A 25,075-nucleotide genomic window follows, 5' to 3' on the forward strand; every position below is an offset into this window, starting at 1 on the left:
AGCAATTAGATAATTCTCACCTTGGAAGACAAAAGGTCAGGAAGCCACAGAAAACTATTTTTTTAAGTAATTATAAGTAAATCTGCAAATAGGGTAATTTTGTGTGTGTGGGGGGGTACTGGGGGTAGAACCCTGGGACTTTTCTGCCTCAGGGATATCCTCTCAGACCTATTTTTTTTTTTTTTTTTTTTTTTGGTGGTACTGGGGTTCCTGGAAGCCCTTCTACCTCTGGGCTACACTCCCAGACCTATTTTTATATTTTTATTTAGAAACAGGGTCTCCTAAGCCAGCGCGCGCGGCTGGCTTCGAACCTGCGCGATCCTCCTGTCTCCGCCTCCCAAGCGCGGGGATTACAAGCGTGCGCCACCACGCCCGGCTCTCAGACCTATTTTATACTTTATTTGGAAACAGGGTCTCACTAGTTGCTGAGAGTCTCACTAAGTAGCTGACGCTGGCTTCAAACCTGTGCAATCCTCCTGTCTCAGCCTCCCAAGTGCTGGGATTACAGGCATGCACCACCACGCCCTGCAAATAATATAATTTTGTTAAAGTAATGTTAGAGGTATTTCTTCCCAGCTATCCTGTTGCTGTTAGAATTTTTGTAGCCATCTATAGAGCAGAAGACAAATATTCTGTGTTTGTGACTCAATTCTAAGAATTTGGTACGAAGAGAAGTTTTGCAAAGAAGAAAGCAAATATGACTTAAACACCTGGAAATTATTAATAAGTTCATAGTGGGAATTGAGTTATACCACGTAGGTTGTTTTAAATAATTGGACATTTTAACCGTGCATGGTGGCGCACACTTGTAATCCCAGTGCTTGGGAGGCTGAGATGGAAGGATCGCACAGGTTCGAAGCCAGCCTCAGCTACTAAGTGAGGCTCTCAGCAACTTAGTGAGACCCTGTTTCCAAATAAAATATAAAAATAGGTCTGGGAGTATAGCCCAGAGGTAGAAAGCCTCTGGGTTCCACCCCCAGTACCACCAAATAAATAAATAAATAAACAAACATTTTAGGCTGGGTGTGGTAATGCATGCCTGTAATCCCAGAATGTGGGAGGCTAAGACAAGAGAATCACAGGTTTTTTAGGTCAGTCTCAACAATTAGTGAAACCCTCATCAACTTAGCCCTGTTTTAAAATAAAAATGTAAGCCGGGCATGGTGGCACACACTTGTAATCTCAGCATTTGGGAGGCTGAGACCGGAGGATCGTGGTTCACGGACAGCCTCAGCTACTTGGTGAGGACCTCTGCAGCTTAGACCCAGTTTCAAAATAAAGAATAAAAAATAGGGCAGGGGTTTAGCTCGGAGATCGAATGCTCCTGGGTTCCATCCTCAGACTCTCAGAAAGAATAAAAAAAATAAAATAAAATAAAAAAGTGCTAGGATAGTTAGGAGGTAGAATGCCCCTAGGTTCATCCCTAGTTCAAAAAGGGAAAAATGTGAATATTTTAACTAGTGATTTGCTGTAACTTGGTTTATTATTTCTACTTCCTTTACTAGTTTTTTTAGTATTCCAGATGATAACATATACCCTACTAGAGACTGATTTTAAAACTAGGATGTTGAAAAGAAGTTCAGTAAGCCAAACACTTTACAGAATATTCTTACCTGTTTGCTAAGTTATGCATTCTGAGGCATACATGTTTTAAACCTGTTGAAACAGAACCTCATTGGCATATTTCAGTGACATACATTAATGTGACAGAACAATTATATAATTGAAACCTAGCAATACCTTTTCTTCATTTTCCTTATCCTGATTGAGCAGCATGAGGATATGGTAGCCACCTTTTATTTTGAGTCAATCAAACTAGGCCCTTGAAAACTAGCCTAAAATGTTCCAGAAGGACTTATTCTATTGCTAAGCAAGACATACCTAAAACAATAAGGTATTACTAATATATATTGTCAATACATAAACACATAAGTGTTTCAGTCAAGATTCAGCCCAACAACCTTTTGGACTGGCTTAAAGTGATTTGAGGATTAATACCACGTTGTGAACTTTTTATTCCAGTGTCCTCTCTTCCTTTTACTTCTTTCTCTGTCCACTGGATTCTTCTCTTTTAGAATAGACTCTAGTTTTTCTCTTGAGCACAATTTTGGTCTCTCAGTACCATGCTTAATCCAACTCTTTGGCCTTAGAACATACAGATACTTTCTTTTCTGTTAAGTTGATGCCCTTGGATATTAAGTGGCTTTTTATAAGAATATGATCCCTTTATCTGTTTAAAGGTAAGTTATCCACCTATATTTTTTATCTAATGCTTTGAAAAAGGAGCATCTTTACAAGGCAGCCTTCTTGCTAATAAGCCCCTTTGAAGTCACCATGGTGGCACACGCCTGTAGTCCCAGTACTTGGAAGGCTGAGACAGGAGAGTTGCAGGTTTGAGGTCAGCCTGGGCAACTCAGTGAGATCCTATTTCAAAATAAAATAGGGCTGGGGGTGTGTATCAGAGAGAGAACCCCGCAGGGTTTAATTCCCAGCAAAATATACACACATACAAACACACACACATCTTTGACCTGTCGAAACTTGATTCTCAGAATGCAACCAAAGTGATCCATCTAAAATGGAAACCTTATTAACTTTTTTCCTGGAACTTTTCATTGATTCCTCTCTACCAAAGAAAGAAAATATTTCTCAAGCTGTATAACATACAGCTTCTGCTTAACTTTTGACCTTGCTATTTCCTGCATCAACCTGAAGGCTCTGCTTTTCTGCTTATAACACAGCGTCACACCTCCAGCGGTGCTCTGGAATGCCCACCTGTGACTTCACTTGGCTATCTCCTGTGCATTTTTAAAGGCATCAAGTGGACAGATGGAAACCATTGCTTCCATCTTGGTCAAGGCTTTGGTATACTGAAGCCTGACAATTTGTGTCTCCTGTAATTTTTTTCATGACTTCTAGAACACAGTACAGGTTGCTGAGCCACAGGAATAGGCATATATTTTGGCTATATATGTAGCAACCATTTTAAGCAATGTATAAAGTTTACCTGCAGGAAGCAGCTGCTGCCTAAGAATGAGCAGTGTGACCTTTACATGCCATTACAGTGTGTATATTTCATCCCTTTTTTCCTCAGATTAAAGGGACACATCTGATAACTAAATTTTTAAAATTCTGCCTTTTTATAGACTTTGGTTGGTAAGCACCAAACATGCAGTAATAAGGTGTATTCAGAATGTGGTAGTGAGGTCATGCGTGAAATCAAGACCTTTTATCTCAGAATCTTGTGTTTTGGGAAACTTTTATCTTCCTCAGGAAAGTAGTTCTTTATCTCTAACTGTGGGATTCAAAACTAAAACATCAAAAATACAAAATTTCCTGCTCATCTTCTTCCTGATCTTATATTTCAATTTCTAAACACAGTCTTTGTTCCTGAGAGATTTCCTTTAGGTCATTATAAGTAAGCTATTCTTCCTCAACAGTATCTGCCAAGCAACACTGCTGGCCCTATTTCTAGGAGACTAACTTAATGGTAATTGGGCTACATCAGCAGCCTGATTTGTACTACAAAGGTAAAAATCATTATGCTGCTTCTTGCTCAACAACCACTTATTGAAAACATTGAAAAGGGTGTGAAGACCTGCTTTTCAGAATGCCAATAAAGCCCATCACCAGTCTAGATTACCTTCGAATACATTTGTCTTATCCTAATAGTTTTCTGAAGGTAACAGCATAGAGCTACCATCTGTTAATCACATGCCAGCACAAACTATAAAGAATTTCTCATGAGCTAGTACATTAAGGCTTGTAATATTCACTTTCAGGTAGATTCCATTATTTGTCCTATTTTCCTTTTTGTTTGTGTTTATCTTGGAACTCTGGGGACATGTTTGCAAGAATAGGAAGAACAATGAAAATTAAGAATTTGAGGAATTCTGTACAAATTAGAGAAAGACTTGGATGGAATTGAGATGACTTGATGAGAAGGACTCGAGTAAACAATATCTTTGAAAAATAATTTTTCATGTTTATTTTATAATTGCTTAGGAAGACTTACAGTAGGCCTCAAAGCAAAGCAACTGATACAGGCATCGCATTGTAGAGTTACACTATCCTTTCTGTACACTTGCACATACTAAAGTGTGTGAAGTAATTTGAGAAAGTCTGTTAAAAACCTAGAATAACATTACTAGGTTGAGTATGAAATACTTTGTGGTCCCTCAGCATCAACATGCCCTTATGCTACTTTGGTTGTCAATTGGAAAGTTAGTTTTTACTTCACAGCACCTGGTACATGAAGTGATTTCACACCATGCCCAAAATACGGGCAACCCACCAACTACATGGCATGACAACTCTGCAGGCTGATCGGCAACCTTGATAATTGTAAGGCCATGGATAATAGCCCCCCAGGGGCTCACAGATCTTCTGGCAGTGGGTGTAGCTCCGTCTACATTCTATACAGCAGATGCCTTCGTGATCCAATCTAGGGTCGAATGTCATGCTTTCTTCCTGCTGCTGTAAAATTAAAGAATTACTTGTATTTTCTTTATAACCAGAAGGTTGTATGGTATTTTAAAAATAATCTGCTGTAAGGAATTTTCAGTCTTGAAACCTGCCATTCTGAATTTCTTCTGACATCCAGGAACCTTCACCTACCTAATCTGTCAGAATGTTGTGGAGTTTTTTAATGATACCCTGCCTTTCCTCTGTGCCTTTAACAATCCAGGGTTACCATTCAGTGGTGACTCAACCTTTTTAAATAAAATGAAGCGTTCTGATCAAAAGTAGGATTTCTGCCATTGCTGATTTTAAGTCACTGTAATACTGGTCATTTCTTGTTGCTTTCAGGGTTCTTGGGTGCACATTTAAGAACTGGCTAAGGGCAGGTTTCAGTTCCCGTTCCACTGACCTGGAACAGCCAAGTCACTGTTTCTCCTGCTTTTATTTCAGCAACAGAATGTGGATGGGGACAGAGTAACATTCAAGGAAAGGCTCCATGCGAATATGTAGATACTCGAAGAAACCTTAATTTTACCAAACAAGATTATATTGATGAAGTGAAAATCTCCATTTTCATTGCTGGGGAAATTAAAAGATTGGAAAGAACTTCTCCCTGCTCAATTTGCATATTTGGTTTACCTTTTCAAAGATTCCTAGGAGTCAAGACTCTGTGTCACTTAATATAGTATTGGGTTATATTGCCAAGGACCTCTTCAAATTGTCTTCCCAGAGGTAGCTGATTCTGATATATGAGGGGAGGGGGCACTAGTCTTAATTGGCAGGGATTAAATTTTTTAACTACACTGGAAAATGGAGAAAATTGAATTTTGAACATCAGTGTACTTATCTAGACTTGATGATTTCTAATAGTTAAACTTGTTTTTTCTTCTGAAGAATTTTCAGGTTAAGTTCTGATGTGAAAAATTTTTTTGTGTGATGGGAATTGAAGTCAGGAAGCATTCTACCTCTGAGCCACAAGTGTGTATCACCACATCCGGCTTCTGATATGAATTTAAAGGGAATTGAAGGTAGTTGGACATTTGGGTATGCCTATAATTCCAATACATGGAAGGCTGAGATAAGATCACAAGTTTGAGGCCAACCTGGGCAAGTGAGCAAGAGTGCCTCAAGATAAAAAATAGAAGCTGAGTGTGGTAGCATATGCCTGTAGTCCTAGTACTTGGGAGGCTGTAGTACAGGAGGATCACGGGTTCAAAGGCCAGCTTCAGCAACTTAGCAAGGCTTTGTGAAATGTAGTGAAACCCTGTTTCCGAATAAAAAGGGGCTGAATGCTTAACTCAGAGGTAGCACACTCGTGGTAAATATCCAGTGCTACAGAGTAAGAAATAAGACTGAGGTGTATCTCTGTAGAGCATTCGGAGGTTGAAACCTTAGTACTGTGTGTGTGCAATACACAACAGAATTGAAGGCATTGTGATATTTCACCTATTAATACACTAGGATGTATATGCACAAAAAACATTTTCCTACACAACCCCACTGCCTTTATCACACTCAAAAAATTAGCAGTCCCTTAAGGCTATCTGATAGAGCCTATAATCAAGTGTTGTCTTTGAAATATGTTCTATCTTACTCCATTCTTTTATTCTTCAGACTCTTAATTTTTCCTTATCTCCTGAAATAGGTTCATCTGGAACAAGACTTCTCTGGGACAGGGGGAGGGTAGGTCAAAAGGCCTGCTGGTTGAGGCATTTCCTCATCTGAAGGTTCAACAAATATTTGTTAGAATTAAAAATCAGGAGGAAATTTTGGGTCATTATTCTTAGAATTGGTCCTGAAAGGAATATATGTGCAGGGCAGGTCATGGAAGAAATGCTTTTAAGCATTTTTGCTTAAAGCTCAAAATATATAATAAAAGATGTTGATAAAATTGGAGTTTTTCAGAGAATATGGGTCACTCAGGCCTGAAACCAGCACGAGATCATGTCTTGCTCCTCTATAATAAAGAACTGATGTCTTCATCTTCAGAACTGATCAGCTAGCCCAGCCACTTGGGGAATAAACTACATTAGATCATGTTTGCCTATTCACATTGTATTTTTCTTGTTATCCTATAAGCTTAGGAAATGAAGTGCTATGATGTCCTGAATTTTCTGATAAGTCTTGGGCTATTTAGAAGATAACCTTTTGCTCTTAGTCTTTCTAAAATGATAAACTAAGCTGGGCATAGTGGCACATGCCTGTAATCCTAGTACTTGGGAGGGTGAGGTGAGGATCGCAGGTTTGAGGCCAGCCTCAGCAACTTGATCGACTTAGACCTTCTGTGACTTTGACCCTGTTTCAAAAAGGAAAAGGCTGGGGGTGTCCCTACATTCAATCTCCAGTACCACCAATAAATAATAAAATAAACTAGAAAATAATGTTGGTAACACATGAAACAGTATAGAATAAACAAAAAAGTGCAAATGACTTAGTGCATGAAAAGATGTTCAGCCTTAACACATAACTAAAGATAGAAAATGCAGCCAAGAGATAAAGTTTATACACCCAAGAGACTGGCAATATTGTGTGTGTGTGTGTGTGTGTGTGTGTGTGTGTGTGTGTGTGTGTGTGTTAGTTAGTGTTACTAGGGATGGAACCCAGGGGCATTGTACCTCTTATTCTTTATTTGGAAACAGTGTCTCACCAAGTTGCAGAGGGCCTCACCAAGTAGTAGCTGAGGCTGTCTGCTAACCATGATCCTCCTGTCTCAGCCTCCCAAATGCTGGGATTACAAGCGTGCCACCATGCCTACCTGACAACATCTTTAAAAGTTTGTTGGGACTGGGGGTATATAGCTCAGTGGTATAGCACATGGTCAGCATGTATGTCTGATTCTGCCCCAGCATCACACACACAGATATTAAATGGATCCTTCTGTTACTTTTTGCATAGGTAGCTGATGTAATTCTTTGGAAGGTAATTTAGTACCCTTCATTAAAATGTAGGGTTCCAGCTGGGTGTGCAGACACACCTTGTAATCCCAATACATGGGAGGCTGAGACAGGAGGATCATGGATCCGCAGCCAGCCTCAGCAACTTAGATCCTCCACAACTTGGTAAGACCTTGCTTCAAAAATAAAAGAATAAACTAGGGTTTGGGAGGGAGGTAGCTCAGAGGTAGAATGGCCCTGTGTTCAATCCCTAGTACCACACACACAAAAAAAGAAAAATTGAAAGATTCCCATCTACTTGGATGCAGCAGACTCCGTGTGTGTGTGTGTGTGTGTGTGTGTGTGTGTGTGTGCGCGCGCGCGCGCGCACGCGCGTAAACCAGGTTTAGTGGTACATACTTATAATTCCAGTACTTGTCAGGCTTAGACGGGAGGATCACAGGTTTAATGACAGCCTCAGCAAGTAATGAGACTGTTCAAAATACATATTTTAAAAAATACGTCTGGGGGTGTAGTTTAGAGATAAAATGCCCTTGTGTTCAATTCCCAATACCACAGACACTGGGCACATAGTAATAGACAATAATTAGGAAATAGCTGTCACCAATAACCTATTGTTAATAGGCTTCTCTGGGAAGGATGTCTTGGTAGGAGTGAAACTCCCATTTTATTTAATTTTTGGTGGTACTGGGGATGGAACCCTTCTACCTCTGGGCTACACTCCCAGACCTATTTTATATTTTTATTTGGAAACAGAGTCTCTTAAGCCAGCAAGGCTGGCTTTGAACCTGCGCGATCCTCCTGTCTGCCTCCCAAGCATGGGAATTAAAAGCGTGCACCACCACGCCCAGCTTATTTATTTTTATTCTTTGCAGTACTGGGAATGGAACCCAGGGGCATTCTACCTCTGAGCTGTACCCTCAGCCCTATTTTTTTATTCTTTATTTTGAAACGGTCTCACCGAGTTGCAAAGAGCCTTACTAAGGTAGTAGCTGAGGCTGTCCACAAACAGTGATCCTCCTATCTCAGCTCTCTCAAATGCTGGGATTACAAGCGTGTGCCACCACTCCTGACTGTAAACCCTGTTTTTGTAGTTGTTGTAGTAGTTATTTGTAGTACTGGGGATCGAACCCAGAGGCATTTTACCTCTGACCTACATTTCCAGCTCTATTTTTTATTCTTTATTTGAAATAGGGTCTCACTGAATTGCAAAGGGCCTTACTAAGTGACGCTGTCCACAAACTGCGATCCTCCTGTCTTAGCCTCCCAAATGCTGGGATTATAAGCATGCGCTACCATGCCTGGCTTGGAAACTCCTTTTTTATTGTGTCCTTGTATACTAGTTTTTGTTTGCTTTCTTGTTCTTAGTATATTTTGGTCCTTTTTTCTTTTTCTTTCTGGTACTGGTGATCGAATCTAAGGTGTTCACTGAACTACATCCCAACCCTTGTGTACTGATTTTTTTTTTTAAATATGTGCATGGAGCCAGCCATAGTGGTGCATGCCTGAAACCTTAGTACTTGTGAGGCTGAGACAGTAAGATTGCAGGTTTGAGACCAGCCTTAGTAACTCAGAAAGATGCAACAACATAGTGAGACCCTGTTAAAAAAAAATAAAAAGGAAGAGCCAGGCAAGGGGCATATACCTTAGTGTCATCTTCACAAACATCAATTCTCAACACTTCAATCTGAAGTGTTCTGTGTAGGTGTCTATCCCCTAACTAGACTGAGAGCCCCGGAGGGCAAAGGTTACTCCTGCCTGACTGGACACAGGACCTGGGAAAGAGGTTCTCCACAAATGTATGTTGAGTGGATGATTAAAGAAGGGAAGAAAACACTTTCCATTCTGTGTGTTGCCTCCAGGGCACACTCTTGGAGGCATTTTTAAGTAATCAAGTTCCCAATATGAATGTGTTTTCATGGATTTTCCTATGACAAATAGAGCACAGAAAGCCATTTTGAAGAAGGCTGCCAACCAGCCAGGGTTTTACACTACAGAGGCAATGCCGAAATGTTCTTACCCTTAATTATAAACCTTGCACCGAATAGGTGCAGATGTATTTTAGAAATAATTGAGTAACACTCATTTAAATAGTAAATGTCCGTATGAAAGCTCAACATTCAGTGGCATTTGTCTGAACAAATCGTAAGGACACCTATACGTACATGGTAAGGGTTATCAGGGTTGAAGGGTTCTGCATCCTCTTGAACGCTGGGTCTGCTTTCATTACTTGGCCTTCTAGGGCTGGGGCTGCCCCGGGGCCGGCTGCGTGCTCTTCTGGTGGTAGCTGGAGCAATGGTTCTTAACACTTCTCTTCTTTCCCTCTGGATATCTGCAAAAATTCCTGTAAGTTAATTTCTCTATACAAATGACTAAGGAAGTTAGACCTGCATTTTTCAGGGCGAAAAACAAAATTATAACAAACATGTTTAGATACTTTTAATTTTTTGTACTGATGATTTTTGTAATAATAAAGCATGTTTTAGAGTCTTGGCTATGTAGTTAAAACAGATAATGCAATTTGATTATTTTATTTTGAAACAGGGACTCGATAGGTTGATGATTCTCACTACTTGCTGAGGCTGTCCTTGAATCTGTGATTCCTCCAGTCTCAGCCTCCCAAGTACTGGGATTACAGGAGTGTGCCACCATTCCCAGCCAGCGATTTGGTTTTATAATACTGTGGTGTCTGTGTGTATTTGTGTCTGTGTGTTGAATGTAGAAACATTCTACCTCCAAGTTATACCCTTATCCCTTTTATTTATTTTGGAACAGAGTCTCACTAAGTTGCCGAGATTGGCCTGGAGCTTGTGATCCTTCTCTCTCAGCCTCCCAAGTACTGGGATTACAGGCATGTGCCACCACGACCGGCTGTTAATACTTATTGAAGCAGACATTTTAAGATGGCTAGTGGGCCTCCCTTCCTGACTCCCTTTTTCTTTGCCCACCTTCACTATGAGACCTGAGTGAATATAATACTCTTCAGTTTTCTCTGCTTCCTATGCAATTATGAGTGGCCAAGTGAGACATTAGCAGAATATGCTAGTGCAGTTTGGGAAAACTCTTGTTTTCTTGGTAAAAGAGGACAGATTTGGCTGCTTCTGTCTTTTTCCTTCTTGGATGTGGACATGATATCTAGGGTTCTGAGAGCCAACTTGTGACCATGAAGTGTTAGGCACAAGGATGGTAACCCAGCATGCTGCTCATGGCCAGAAAGAGACCTGATTGAGCAGCCGATGGTGCCAGAAACCTCATAACTCAAGGCTTGAGGCTATACCCAAAAATAAATAAATAAATAAATAAATCCCATATTTGTTGAGAACACTGTTGATCTTGTGTCCTGCAGCCAGTGTATATTTCTAGTGGATTGAGTACACAGGTGTAAAGCTTTACAATTAGCAAGGGATATTATCTTGGTTGAGTATATATCTCCTATGGTATAGAAAAAACAGAACTTTTATTTGTTTTGGTACTCAGGTTTGAACCCGGGAATATTGTACCTCGAAGCTACACCTCGAGCTCTATTTTATTTTTTATTCTAAAACAGGGTCTTGCTAAGTTGCTGAGGTTGGCCTTAAACCCCAGTCTTCCTGTCTCAGTCTCCCACACACAGAGATTACAGGTGTGTGCCACCACAGCTGGCTAAGGCAGAACTTTTATATATGAGAGGCTCAAGAGCCGGCCAAGATCACAGGCTGAAGGGAGCCGCATGAGCACTGTGTGGCTCCCGCCCGGTGCTCTGGCTTCCACACTGCCTCGTGGGTCCTGCAGCACTGCCAACGCCAGGTAGCAAAGATGGAAAGTGCCACACAACATGTGCTTTGGTATCTCCCTGAGCCACGGCGTCTTCATCTGTTAGATGGGTGTGATCGCATCTAGTTAAGATAATGAGGTGATTAATGAAAATCTTTATCTAAAGGTTTTAGCACCCACTTGGCAGATAATAAGCACTCAAATGTCCAGTAATGATGACTATATCGTCCCGTTATTGATGAAGGTTTAGATGTACTTTAAAGCTATAGATGGCATCCACAGATAGTTCAGTTGGAGAAGTATCAGGGAAACTTGGGTTCAGTTCACAGCTCCATTTTTTTAACTTAGCTAAATGACCTCAGTGGGGTGTGGTAGTGCACCCTTGTAATCCCAGTACTTGGGAAGCTGAGACAAGAGGATTGCAGGTTCATGGCCAGCCTCAGCTACTTTGTGAGGACCTCCACAACTTAGTGAGACCCTGTTTCCAAATTAAGAGTAAAAAATAGGGCTGGGGTATAGCTCGGAGGTAGAATGCCCCTGGGTCCAACCCCCAGTTCCAAAAAAAAATATTCTGTGAACCTTAGTTTTTGCATCTGTAGATTAGGAAGATGAGCACTTACCCTAACACTTGTTGGCAAAGATTGAACAGGTATGCTCCATCACACACTGGCTCAATTTTCTTATTTTAAATTAATGCTTACTTGCTCTTGTTGCAGTGTGAAACTCCTTGAGGGCATTTTTGTCTATTGGTTTACTGATGCACCTCAAAAACCTAGAACAAGTTATATGGCACATGATAGGCCTTTCTAAATGTTTGTGGAATGAGTGAATTATCTGGGTAAGAGGTTTGTCCTTACCTGTCATGGTAGCCTATAATCCCAGTACTTGGGAAGCTGAAGCAGGGGGATTGCAGGTTTGAGGCCAGCCTCAGCAACATAGCGAGACCCTGTTTCAAAATAAGGGCTGGAGCCGGGCGTGGTGGTGCACGCTTGTAATCCCCGTGCTTGGGAGGCGGAGAAAGGAGGATTGCGCTGGTTCGGAGCCAGCCTCACTGGTTTAAGAGACTCTATTTCCAAGTAAAAAATATAAAAAATAAGGGCTGGGGTGTACCTTAGAGGTAGAATGCTCCAGAGTTAGATTTACAGTACAATAAATAAATAAATAAATAAAGGCTTGTCCTGAAACAGGCCAGATTAGGAGGAGCTCTGTGTGGTAGCAGTAAGGGAGGGTCTTGTCTTGACTGGCAGAGATTATGGCTTCTGGATGGTGGGAAGCAAGAAGGCCCACTGGAAAAAAATGCGGATTGGGAATGGAAAGTGGCCTCGGCAAGCCATGTAGAACTTTGTGATAAGCAGGCCGCAGGGAAAGCATTAACAGCAAAGCACAGCTCACTAGGCAGCTGCCCTCCAGCCCCTTAGTGAGGCACACCACTTGCTGACAGGGTATTCATTTACCAAGCTCACACATGGCCTTTGGATCCTTCTTGGCTCGCTGTCCCAGGCTGCCACTGCTGGCGGCTTGCACCTTGGATCCCCCTGGCCTGGCCTGGGCTGGCCTGGGCTGGCCTGGAGAGTATCATCTCCGCTCAACCTTGGGTTAGAACAGTTCTTGTGAACCATATGAATAAGTTAGTCATGGTAGGATCAGAAGCCTCTACTTTCTCAGGCTGGTGGGTAGTGTTTATTTTATTTATGGTACTAGGGATTGAACCTAGGAGCATTCTACCTCTGAGCTACACCACAGACCTTTTTTTATTTTGAAAGAAACAGGGTCTCACTAAATTGCTGAGACTGGCCTCAAACCTCCTCCTGTCTTAGCCTCCCGAATATTCCAAATATTAGAATCACACCTGTGCACTGCCACACCCAGTTTGGTGGGGTATTATTTTAATAAAGGTTAAAAAAAAAGCAAAACCTCCCATTTTCACCTTTTTATTTTATTATTTATTCATTTGTTTATCTTTGCAGTACTGGGGATGGAACCCAGAGGCATTCTGCCTCCAAGCCACATACACCCCCTGCCCTATTTTTTTTTTTTTTTGGTGGTACTGGGGTTCCTGGAAGCCCTTCTACCTCCGGGCTACACTCCCAGACCTATTTTATATTTTTGAAATAGGGTCTCTTAAGCCAGCATGACTGGCTTCGAACCTGCGCGATCCTCCTGTCTCCGCCTCCCAAGCGCGGGGATTACAAGCGTGCGCCACCATGCCCGGCTCCCCTGCCCTATTTTTGATTATTTATTTATTTATTTATTTATTTTTGTGGTACTGGGGTTCCTGGAAGCCCTTCTACCTCCGGGCTACACTCCCAAACCTATTTTATATTTTTGAAACAGGGTCTCTTACGCCTGCGCGATCCTCCTGTCTCTGCCTCCCAAGCGCGGGGATTACAAGCGTGCGCCACCACGCCCGGCTTGATTCTTTATTTTGAAACAGGGTCTCACTGAGTTGCAAAGGGCCTCACTAAGTAGCTGAGGCTGTCTGCGAACCGCGATCCTCCTGTCTCAGCCTCCCGAATGCTGGGATTACAAGCGTGCCCACCACGCCCGGCTCATTTTAACCATTTTTAAATGCACACACCATTCAGTAGCATCAAGTACATACACATGCTGCACAGCTGTCACCACCATCCCTAAAACATTGAAACTACCTATTAAGTGCTAACTACCCATTCTACTCCCCTGCCCAGACTCACCAAGCCCAGTGGCTTTTATTTTATTTATTTTTTGGCACTAGGGGTTGAATTCAGGGGCATTCTACCTCTGAGCTCCCCCCACCCCACCAGCCCTATTTTATTTTTTATTTTGAAACAGGGTCTCACCAAATCTCAGCTATGCTAGCAGAAAGGTCTTTTTTCCCCACACACACACTTGAGCCAGAACTACAGAGTAGATCATGGGGAGGCCATCGTGGTGACTGCTATAGAATTGAAGCCAGAGACCCTCTGGGGATGGGAGAAGCTCGAGGAATGAGCAAGGCCCACTGGGTTCACCCTTTGTCACTTGGAAATAGCTTAAAGATGTGCTCCAACCTAGCTCTGAGCCCCCAGGGACCCTGCATCTGTTTTCTCCAGACTTGGAAGCTGATGCTCAAGCCTGGAACTTAAAGAATCTTAGCCTCTACCCACAGCACCTTCCGGATGTCCCATAATTCTAGGTTTGAACATCATAAAGATTCGGTAGTACGACAACTTCTTAGTCCCTTGATTCTATGCCTTAGGAATAAAAAAAAATGTAAAGTTGGAAGGTGCAAACAACTGAGATGAAGGGGCAGTGTGGGACGAAGTGGGAAGGTCATAAATATAAGCTGCAGGTAATGCTGTGGCATTCTGTCTTCCTGTCCACACCCTGTCAACCCTATTCCTCCTTCCTTTCCACATCGAAGTCACAGCTCTCCTACTGTGTTTTCCATGCTAATTACAAAGATACCACCACATGCATCCTGATTTTATCTTCCTCCTTACAGGCTCAGGCAGGTGGAGGGCTGGGAGGGACCTGGCAGGAACAGGGAAAATAATTCTAAGAACCCTTAGCAAACCTGAAGTGTTACCTACCTACCTCCCTCCCTCCCTCCCTCCCTCCCTCCCTCCCTCTCTCTCTCTCTTCTTTTTTTGGCATCAGAGATTGAACCCAGAGGCATTTTATCACTGAGCTAAACTCCCAGCCCAATTTTATTTCTTATTTGGAAACAGGGTCTCACTAAGTTGCAGAGGGCCTCGCTAAATTGTCGAGGCTGGCTTTGAAACTGCGATCCTCCTGTCTCAGCCTCCCAAGTACTAGGATTATAAGCGTGCACCACCACGCCTGACTTAAAGTGTTACCTTTTGGATATGTAGGTTTAAGCCAGAAGATAGGGAGGTCACCACAGAGTTCTAAGACTTTAGGACTCAAGAAGCTGTTGTCCTTCACAGGCTGGTCGACAGCCACCCAGATAAGAGAATTTTCTTCATATTTAACTGGCATGATCTTTCCTTCCTGTAAGTAAAAATGAAATGCACTTGAGCAAAGAGGGCAGTGTATATGCTTCATAGTGAGCCATGCATTGCTAAAAGGTTATTTTGCCTTATGAAAGTTTACAAAAAGTGTGTGTGTGTGTGTGTGTGTGTGTGTGTGTGTGTGTGTGTGTGTATGTTCCAGTCTCTTTGTGGCTCGCCTCACAATGAGGAGCACACTCCTCCAGGGGCCCTGCCTCTGCATAGCTGTAATGTGTAAACCATCGTGTTCTGAGTCGAAGTGAAAATTACTTGATACCAACTTTGAGATTTAGGTTAATCTGATGTTTTCGATCAAAGATGTTTTTTTGAGGGAAAGCAATTGAACAGACCCTGCAATCCTATAAAGGAGAGAGGAACCCTTCATTTGAAGTGAAAAAATCTTTGGGGGTTTTGTTCTGCAGCTTCCAAACAACAAAAGAAAAAGCAAGTGATTGGTTCTTTAATGTTTCCAGTTCAAAGTATTATTTAACATAAACCATTTCCCCATTTCTCAGCTATAATGAAACATATTTCAGATGTTCCTCACATCGAGCACACCACTGAGATTTCAAAGCTAAACCCTGGATTTTCTTCTACAGTGAGATGCAGAGGACGGTTTGATAACCCAGGAGACGAATTTATTTTTGCCAGGTTGTTCCTTTCATGTATTTATTAGTTTGCAGTAGGTTGGAGAAATTAAAATGTTTTCTCCTTCTTCCAGCTAAAAGCAGCACTTCATTTATGCTTTCTCCCTCAGGCTTATGGTTGCATTAAAACAACTTAAAGTTATTGGAGGGAGCTAACGCTCAGGTAATCCAGTTATTTACCTTAAATTAAATGGCTCCATCCAAAAAATGAATGCTCTTTGAGTACAGTAGCTTTTTAAAGTTGTACCAAACTGATGAGAAATTTATGAGAGCCAGTGGTGCATAAATCTGCCCCATCACAGTGTGTGGACGAGGGGGATGATTGGGATAATGTGTGTAGATGCATCCTCGAAGCTGAGCGTGTTAAATAAATCTTGGGGCACATACTTTTAGTTGACTACTCAAGCTTTCCCTTCCTTACCACACAGTCTACTTTTGTCAGAGGCAGCCATGTGCCCAGTGCCACGGCAGACACCTGCTTTCCCAAAGTCTCCAGTGGCCAGAGCTGCCTGGCCGGCCAGTGCTGGCCACTGAGAGCAAGGCTGAAATATGAGAGGCCTGCTTCTCCTGAGCAAAGTTAGGTCCTGGTTGGCCCTGCTCAAGCTCTTTGTGACTAAGGAAGAGGTTGTGTAATGCTGGAAGTCAAGAAAAAAGTAAGAATCACAGGGATGCTGGCCACAGAGCAAGTGCCCGCGGCTGCTGACCGCTGCACTGCTTACTGTGGAGAGAAACAAGTCCCTCCTTGTTCAAGTTACTCCGAGTGAAGGTATTTGCTAGTGACAGCAGAGCACATGCGCAGTTCACACAAGTGTATTGTCTGAATTGGTTTTTGTTCATCAGTGGGTCCACCATGGTGAAACTAAAACAGAATGAATAACCTATCTCTATAGCCTAAGAATCAGGTACAAAGATTGAAATACAAAAATATTCATCACAGTAAAGTGTGTGTGTGTGTGTGTGTGTGTGTGTGTGTGTGTGTGTGTAACTGCTGATTGAACCCAGGGGTGTTTTATGACTGAGTTATACCCCCAGCCCTTTTTATTTTTTGCTCTACTTTATTTGAGACAGGCCTCGAATTTATACTCCTTTTGCTTCAGCCTCCCAAGTACTGGAATTACAGGTGCACCCAGCTGTGAATTATTATTTCATTCAAGAAATAGTTTTTAAATTATTATTTGAAATAGTGAAAAATTGGAGATATCTGAAGTATTCAAGAATAAAAGAAGGTTATAATCAGTGGTGATCTATAATACATTATAATCTACATTGTGTAAGAACTAAATTTAAGTTAAAATCATAAGCATGTAGCCAGGCATGGTGGTGCACGCTTGTAATCCTCGTGCTTAGGAGGCTGAGACAGGAGGATCACACAGGTTCGAAGCCAGCCTCAGCTACTGAGTGAGGCTCTCAACAACTTAGTGAGACCCTGTTTCCAAATAAAGTATAAATAAGTCTGGGAGTATAGCCAGGAGGTAGAAAAGCCCCTGGGTTCCACCCCCAGTACCACACACCCCCAAAAATCATAAGCATGTATAGCAATCTAATTTTACTTATGAAAAGAATATCATACAGCCGGGCGTGGTGGCGCACGCTTGTAATCCCAGCATTCGGGAGGCTGAGACTGGAGGATCCAGGTTCACGGACAGTCTCAGCTACTTAATAAGGCCCTTTGCAACTCAGTGAGGCCCTGTTTCAAAATAAAGAATAAAAAAATTGGGCTGGGGTATAACTTGAAGGTCAAATGCCTCTGGGTAACATCCCCAGTACTGCAAAAAAAAAAAAAAAATCACATATACACATACGTGAAAAACCCACCCAAATGTTAACATTATCTGTGGACTATATAATTGGGAGTGATTTTCTTCTCTATACTTTTATGTATTTCCTAAATTTTCTACAGTGACAAAAGTATTATTTTTGAAAAACATGAAAAGGATTAGACCTGGGTAAACTATGGTTGGGAGCTGGTCCTTGTGGAAGCAAGCCAGGAGGAGTTCTATGTCCATGAATGAGAAATATGAAAAGGATTATAGTTTATTAAAATCTTCATATCAAACTGAATGGTACAACTATAAAAAAATAATGGTAATGCATCAGACGAGTCGGTGCATGACTGCAATCCCAGTACTTGGGAGGCTGACACAGGAGGATTACGGATTTGTAGCCAGCTTCAGCAACTTAGGCCCTCCACAACTTAGTGAGACCTTGCGTCAAAATAAAAATAAAACAGGGCTGAGGGTGTAGTTCGGAGGTAGAAAGCCTCTGGGTTCAATCCCCAGTGCCCCCACCCCTGCCACATGCAGAGATGGTCCAAGGGTCACAACATAGGAGGTGTGGATCACATTTAAACTCGCATGAATGAGTTCCCATTGGGACCATGACCTTTAATTCTGAGAGGCTCACAAAGAACAACCATGGCATGTGGTCAGAGGAGAAAGAGGACAGGAGAGTTCTGGAAACCATCTCAAAGGATGACTGGGGAAACTGGGAGGAAGAAGGAGAAAAACAGAGCCTATGGCAGCTCCTTCAAAACTCACAGTTTGGTTTTTTTGTTGTTGTTGTTGTTTATTTTTTATTTTTTTGTACTGGGGATTGAAACCAGGGGCTTGCCTTTGAGCTATACACCAGCTCTGTGTGTGTGTGTGTGTGTGTGTGTGCGCGCGCGCGCGCGCGCATAGTACTGGGGATGGAACTCAGGGGCATTCTACTTCTGAGCTATACCTCCAGCTCTATTCTTTAATTTTTAAATTTTTTTTTTTTTTTTTTTTTTTTTTTTTTGGTGGTACTGGGTTTCCTGGAAACCCTTCTACATCCGAGCTACACTCCCAGACCTATTTTTATGTTTTTTTAAAATTTGGAAACAGGGTCTCTTAAGCCAGCGTGCTGGCTTTGAACCTGCGCGATCCTCCTATCTCCGCTTCCCAAGAGCAGGGATTACAAGCGCCACCATGCCTGGCTCCACACATGGCTCCAGCTCTATTTTTTAATTATTTTGAAACAGTGTCTCACTGAGTTGCAGAGGGCCTCACTAAGTAGTAGCTGAGGCTGGCTTTGAACCTGAGATCCTCCTGTCTCAGCCTCCCAAGTTCCCAGCTTCACAGGTTTGTTTTTAACTTATCCTTTGTTTTGTTTGGAGACAGAGCCTGCTGCTGCTCCTGTGGGGGCAAACAATAAACGGTTTCCAGGTGCCTTTGCTCCTGTCACCTTCCCTCTTTTGCCTCGAGGGAGTTGGTGTTTGCTTCCCTTCCCTCCAAAGGATACAGGGAGGCTCAGAGGCATCATAATAAAATTAATGATAATGAGCAGCAGACTTCCATTCACCACACATGATGAGCCTCACAGTCAGTGAGACTCAACAAGGTAAAGCCACTTCCATAGCAAGTATCAGAGCTGAGATTTGAACCCATGTTTTTCTGACTCCAGAGTCTGTTTTCTTTTCTTTTTCCTCCTTCCTTCCTCCTTCCTCCCTCCCTCCCTCCTTTCTCTCTCTCTCTCTTTCTTTCTTTCTTTCTTTCTTTCTTTCTTTCTTTCTTTTCTTTCTTGTACTGGGGGTGGAACTCACGGGCATTCTACCTCTGAACTATACCCCCAGCCCTATTATTCTTTCTTTTGAAACAGGGTCTCACTAAGTTGCAGAGGGCTTCTCTAGGTAGCTGAGGCTGTCCACGAACCATGATCCTCCTGTCTCAGCCTCCCAAATGCTGGGATTACAAGTGTGTGAGCCACCATGCCCGGCTAAAAGTCTGTTTTCTTATACTGGCTGCAACTCAAACAGAAGATGATAATGGTGTGACCTCTTTGTAAGATGCCAAAAGTATCATAAAAATGTAAGATATTGTTAAATGTGTCTTTAGAACTCTATGCAAGTCTTAAAAGTAAGTTACTATGGAAGTTATGTTAAAAGAACTCATAAACTGACACATAGAAAAGGACTTAGAGAGGGCTCCTATAGCTTCATTGGCTTGAACTATAGAAAAGAGGTTGCGGGGAGCCACCGCAGCTCAGTGTTGAGCACAAGTTAGAACCCCTCCTGATGCAGCCAGCTGGCCCGCGGGAAGTGCACCCTGTTACAGCTTCCCATTGGCCAGCTACCCAGAATATTTGGAGGAAATCCTACATTGTCAAGCTGAGGCTAAGAAGGCTTCTGAGGCCCCTTAGAAGGCTTAAGAGGCTCTCTTCTGGAGTCTTTATCTTTACTGTGGGGTCTTAATCACTAATCAGATAGTATGCTAACACGAGACAAATATGGTCCATTGCTTGGGCCTGAGACAGAAGGATTGTAGGTTTGAGGTCAGCCTCAGCAACTTAATGAGACCTTGTTTCAAAATAAAAAAATAAAATAGGGCTTGGAAGTAGAATGTTCTTGGGTTCAATCACCAGAAAAAAAAGGTGTGAGGAGGGGCGCATGTGAGCACCAAGTCTCTTTATGCACTGTAAAATACAGCTTCCACAACTTTTAAATATGCTAAATCATGTAAGAATGATCCCTGGAACCCAGTAGGACAAAACCAGTTCAGACTCCTTTAGAAGAAAAGAAATAAAACCTAGGTTCTGGTCTTGAATCTATAAAGGAACTAGAGAGCCGAGAGTTTCCAGGCAATGCCCGTGGACACAATGGGTACCCACCAGCTCTGAGGCGATGCTTTGTTTGGTCACGGCGCCCATTTGAGGAACACGAGCCTTCACCTGCGCTTTGATGTAGCACTTCTCTCCTCCTGCGAAACGAATCCCTGTGATGCCCTGCGAGACAAAAGTGTGTCCATCCATACATCCATCCATTCATTTATTCAACTTACTGTCTGTTCTGCCCAGGGACCATTCCAGGTGTTGGGAATAGGGCTGGACAAGACATAAAATCCCTTCTCTTACGGAATTTACCCCTTTTATCATTATTTACCAATAATAAAAGAAAGTCAGGGAGAAATAAGTGTTATAAAGAAGATAAGCCTAAGAAAGAGGACAAGACTGACGGGACAGTGAGGCAGCACAGTCAGCAGAGGTGACCACCAGGAGTGACATGGGAGCTGAGGAGTTTGTTAGTGACCCCCCTCTATGCCCCAGGCCAGATGAGTTGCCACCTTTTCTAAACCTTCAAGCTCGCTCCTGCCTCCACTTCCCATGAGCCCTCTCAGCTCTATTTCTCATTAGGCACTTAGCCTACACTGCTTATTTAATTACAAGCTTCTTGGAGCAGCATCTGAATCTTTTATTATTTTTTATTTTTGGTGATCCTACAAAGGTTTTTAAAAGATGTTGGTCAAACTCAGTAATTCCATTAATCCAGGCATGATGGTGCACACCTCTAATCCTTGTGAGATTGAGACAGGTGGATCGCAGGTTCGAGGCCAGCCTTAGCAATTTAACGAGGCCCTCAACAACTTAGTGAGAACCTATTTCAAAATGAAAAACAAAATAAGGGCTAGGACCTAGTTCAGAGGTAGAATGCCCCTGGGTTCAATCCTCAGCACCACCTTCCTCCAAATTAATTCCATTAATTCTGAATTTTCCTAGGTAACTGAGTCCAAAGTAAACAGAAGGGTTTCCCATGGCACTGGGAGCTGAATCCTGCTCCTAAACCTCACCCAAGAACTTGGATGCTTTGTTTTTGTCTCCTGTGAGATATAAACAGTGTTTTAGTGTCTGCCTGGGGACCAACCTCGAGGGAAAATTGGCCACAAGGCCCCAGCTTAGGTGACAGATCCGCTCTGCTGCTACCACAGAGGACACAAGGGCTAACTGTATGTTCTGTCCCTGCAGTATTTCCTTTCACTCTGTGGGGTTTAGTTTCATGATAAATGAGTGGCCAAAACCATCCTTAAAGGTCATACACATTTTATGCCATAATAATGGCATGACCACCACAAGCCTGAACCTTGACAACTTCTGTGTGTCAAGACGACATCGGGATTATTTGGAACTGGCTCCAGGGTCAGTGCTAAGGAACGGAGGAGAAAAACGTGTGGGAATCTCTGGATCCTAGCTCAGGAGTTCAGTCTTTTTTTTTTTTTTTTTTTTTTTTTGTACTGGGGATTGAACCCAGGGCCATTCTACTTTCAAGCTATACTCCCTCCAGCCCCTTTTTATTTTTATTTTGGTACTGGGATTGGACTCCAGGGGCATTTAATCTCTGAACTACATCCCAACCCCAATTTTTTTTTAAACAGTCTTGCTAGGTTGATGAGGTTCTCACTACTTGCTGAAGCTGTCCTCAAGCCAATAATCCTCCTGTCTCAGTCTCCCAAGTATTGGGATTACAAGTAGCATGTGCCATCAGAGCCTTTTTATTTTATTTTATTTTTATTTTGGAACAAGGTCTCATTAAGTTGCAGAGAGTCTTAAATTGTTGAAGCTGGTGTCGAACCTGCAACCCTAGCTCAGCCTCCCAAGCACGAGGCATTCTACCTCCAAGCTACACCCCCAGCCCCCCCCCTTTTTTTGAAACGGTCTCACTAAGTTGCTGAGACTGGCCTCAAACTTGTAATCCTCCTATCCCAGCCTCCTCAGAACCTGGGTTACAGCGTGTACCCCTGTGCCTGGCTAAGTCACTCCTTTTAAATTAAGAATGAAGATAAAATGTGTGTCAACCTGGAGGAGATTGATGGAAGGTTCTCCCTTATTCAAGCTCAGGAGCTCTACAGAAGCTGGGGGTAACAGATCGGTGCCTTGGGGAGGAGAAGCGCCAACTGGCCACCTTCGCAGACACAACATTTCACCTATTTCTCCTGGCCCTGGGTGTCACTCAGAAGAGGCAGGGGCAGGGCCACAGAAGAGCAGCCCCAAGGCTGACTAGAGTCTCAGGCATCAGACTCTCCTGGACAGATTTTCAGAACACACAGGCTGCCCCACCCTTGTGCCCTTGAGATTGGCATTAAGAGTCTTAAAAGCTCATCAGGTATTCATAATATACAGCCAGAGTTGAGGGCCACCAGCTTAGGGCAATAGGAACTTACTCGGGGTACCTTCGTTTTTAAAGGACTGCAATAGTCATTTAAATAGTTAAAATTTGGACTCAAGTTTTCTTCCGGACCAATGGCTCATGCATGCTTACTTGTATCCAAATCAGATGGCACTGGGTTGGGTCCCACCTCCAGATTTCCCAGTTCGGTAGGTCAAAAACTTGCCCTTCTAGTAAGCTCTGGGATGCTGCCCTGCTGGTGGCCTGAGGAACACACTCTGAGAACCACTGCTCTCTGCTATGCCCTCTCCCTAAGTTCTGCTTCGCTTATTCTGCATGTGAATCTAGGACTTCTTGTTTGCCAAGCGGAAGGCAGGGGAGGGAGAAGACTGCCTCCCTGTGAGATGCACGTTCTCTAAACTTCAAACACTGCTGTACCTCCAGATGTGAGATGTGTGGGAGGAGACACTGTGCCCCCCCAAGGAGAGCAATGATTCCACTGAAAGTTCAACAGCACAAATGCGGATCTAGGACTGAGCTAGTTCTGACAGCGTGCACACTGCAGAGAGCACTGAAAACCCCAAAGGGAAGGGACCAGTGGGAGAGAATTCACACATATTAACCACCATGTCTAGCTCCCAGTCTGCATCAAGAGGCCAGATACATTAAGAGATTAAACAGAAAGGGAACTAAAAGAAGCACAAGAAAGCCATGCAAAACCCCTGCTTTTGCAAATAAACAAGGCCTTAGAAGCTGGTGATAATTAAGAGATTCACTAGTAGAGGCAACGAGTGAAGATTTCAAAAATCCTTTTATCAAGTCTGTCAGGTAATCCTGTCTTAGCTGCATATTTTCTTCTTTCTAGGGCATCTCAACTCACTCGAGACTCCAGAGGGCTCTCAAGGAGGCAGGGAGCCCCACCTCCAAAGAGCATTCTAGAAATCTTTGAAGGAGTCCTCTTCTGTCATAAAGATTGAGGTGCTCATGGCCTGAGTGGGCAGTGTTCAGTGATGCTGGGTCCAACGATAAAGCTGTTTGTAGGTATTTGCACCTAGAACCTAACACCATTTTACATATCATCAGTGATTTGGGGCATAGTTTTCATATATAATGAATTTCCTAGAAATGCAATCGCTGTGAAAATGAAGAGGAATAGGTAAATATGTTTCTTGTTTGAGAAAATTATACAAAATCTAATTCCCCAAACATGCTGGTGTCCATCTGCATTCAGGCTGTGGGTTGATAGTCATCCAGCTACCAGTGTATGCCTTCCCTTTATTGTGTCTTCTAATGCATCTAGCTGAACATTTACATATTTTACTAGAGATTACCTTCATTTTGTTTTTCCTTTATGTTAAAGTTGGGGGCTATATTGATTTGTGAAATCAATAACCTACCTACTTTGGTAGGTTATGCTATCCTTTTTTCCTCCCAGCTCTTTAAATGATAAGTTTCAAATATTCACAAGTTAAAGAAATGTACAATGAATATCTGTATATGTACCAGTATATTCTTTTAATTTCTAAACAGAATTTTTGTTATTTGAATGGGTCTGAGAGGCTTGGCTCAAACCAACAGCACAGATGGTGGTGAGAGTATAGCCTTCTAGACTATAACTCATGAGCTATGAATTAACATGGTTTTGTGTCTGAAGGTACTAAGCTTCTTTTTAGTGCTATTTTCTCTTGGAGTTCTTTTTTCTTGGTTAGGTTCTATTAAAATCTTGGTGGAGTACCAAGCAAACAGGAGAGACTATTCACTTACAGTTCAGAATCTGTTTTAATCTGGCCTCAACTACATCTCCATTGTGTCCCTATTGTGTCCCCTTTTTCAACGAAGCACACTGTAGCAGTACTGGAGGTGTGTGTGTGTGTGTGTGTGTGTGTGTGTGTGTGTGTGTGTGTGTGTGTGTGTATGGTACTGGGAATTGAATATAGGGGTGTTCTACCTCTGAGCTATACCACCCAGGCCCTATTTTATTTAATTATTTATTATTTTGAGACAAGGTCTCCTTAAGTTACAGAGGGCCTCACCTTAAGTAGCTGAGGCTGGCCATGAACCTGCAATCCTCCTGTCTTGGCCACCCAAGTACTGAGATTACAGGCATTCACCACCAATCCTGGCAGTACTGTACTTTAGTGTTTGATATTCTTCCTATTCCTTCCTTCGTGCACCTTCCTCTCTGCTGGTTGAAAGTCATATCATTCCTCAGAACCTGATTCCATGGTTGTTACCCCTCTCAAACCTGTTCAGAGCCCCAAATGGGCAGTGATGACTCTGGCATGCCATGTACTATGGTCCCAGCACATCACAGCATGTCTCCCTGGTGGACCTGGCACCGTGTGTGTGTGTGTGTGTGTGTGTGTGTGTGTGTGTGTGTGTGTGTTTGCCTGAGTGTCAGTGGTCTTTGACACTTGTCCCCCAAGATGAGCACCATCCCTAGCACACAGTAAG

At 42.7% G+C, this 25,075-nt stretch overlaps 1 protein-coding gene across 4 annotated transcripts in view; it reads right to left on the bottom strand.

Moving 5' to 3' along the window:
- Positions 1–4,263: 4,263 nt before the first annotated feature.
- CNMD (chondromodulin) overlaps positions 4,264–25,075 on the bottom strand; it is a gene marked incomplete at both ends in the record, with an annotated part of 31,668 nt that continues 10,856 nt past the window's right edge. For 2 of the 4 annotated variants that reach the window (XM_080689648.1, XM_080689647.1), the window contains 4 exons: positions 4,264–4,476; positions 9,521–9,687; positions 14,927–15,080; positions 20,353–20,466. In XM_080689648.1, the coding sequence (XP_080545774.1) occupies positions 4,264–4,476; positions 9,521–9,687; positions 14,927–15,080; positions 20,353–20,466 (648 nt within the window). Of the gene's footprint in view, positions 4,477–9,520; positions 9,700–14,926; positions 15,081–20,352; positions 20,467–25,075 lie in introns of all 4 variants that reach the window. The other 2 variants (XM_080689646.1, XM_080689645.1) reach the window with 1 other exon arrangement.

This window comes from Muscardinus avellanarius, assembly GCF_963383645.1.
Source record: "Muscardinus avellanarius genome assembly, chromosome: 2".
Classification (NCBI taxonomy): domain Eukaryota; kingdom Metazoa; phylum Chordata; class Mammalia; order Rodentia; family Gliridae; genus Muscardinus; species Muscardinus avellanarius.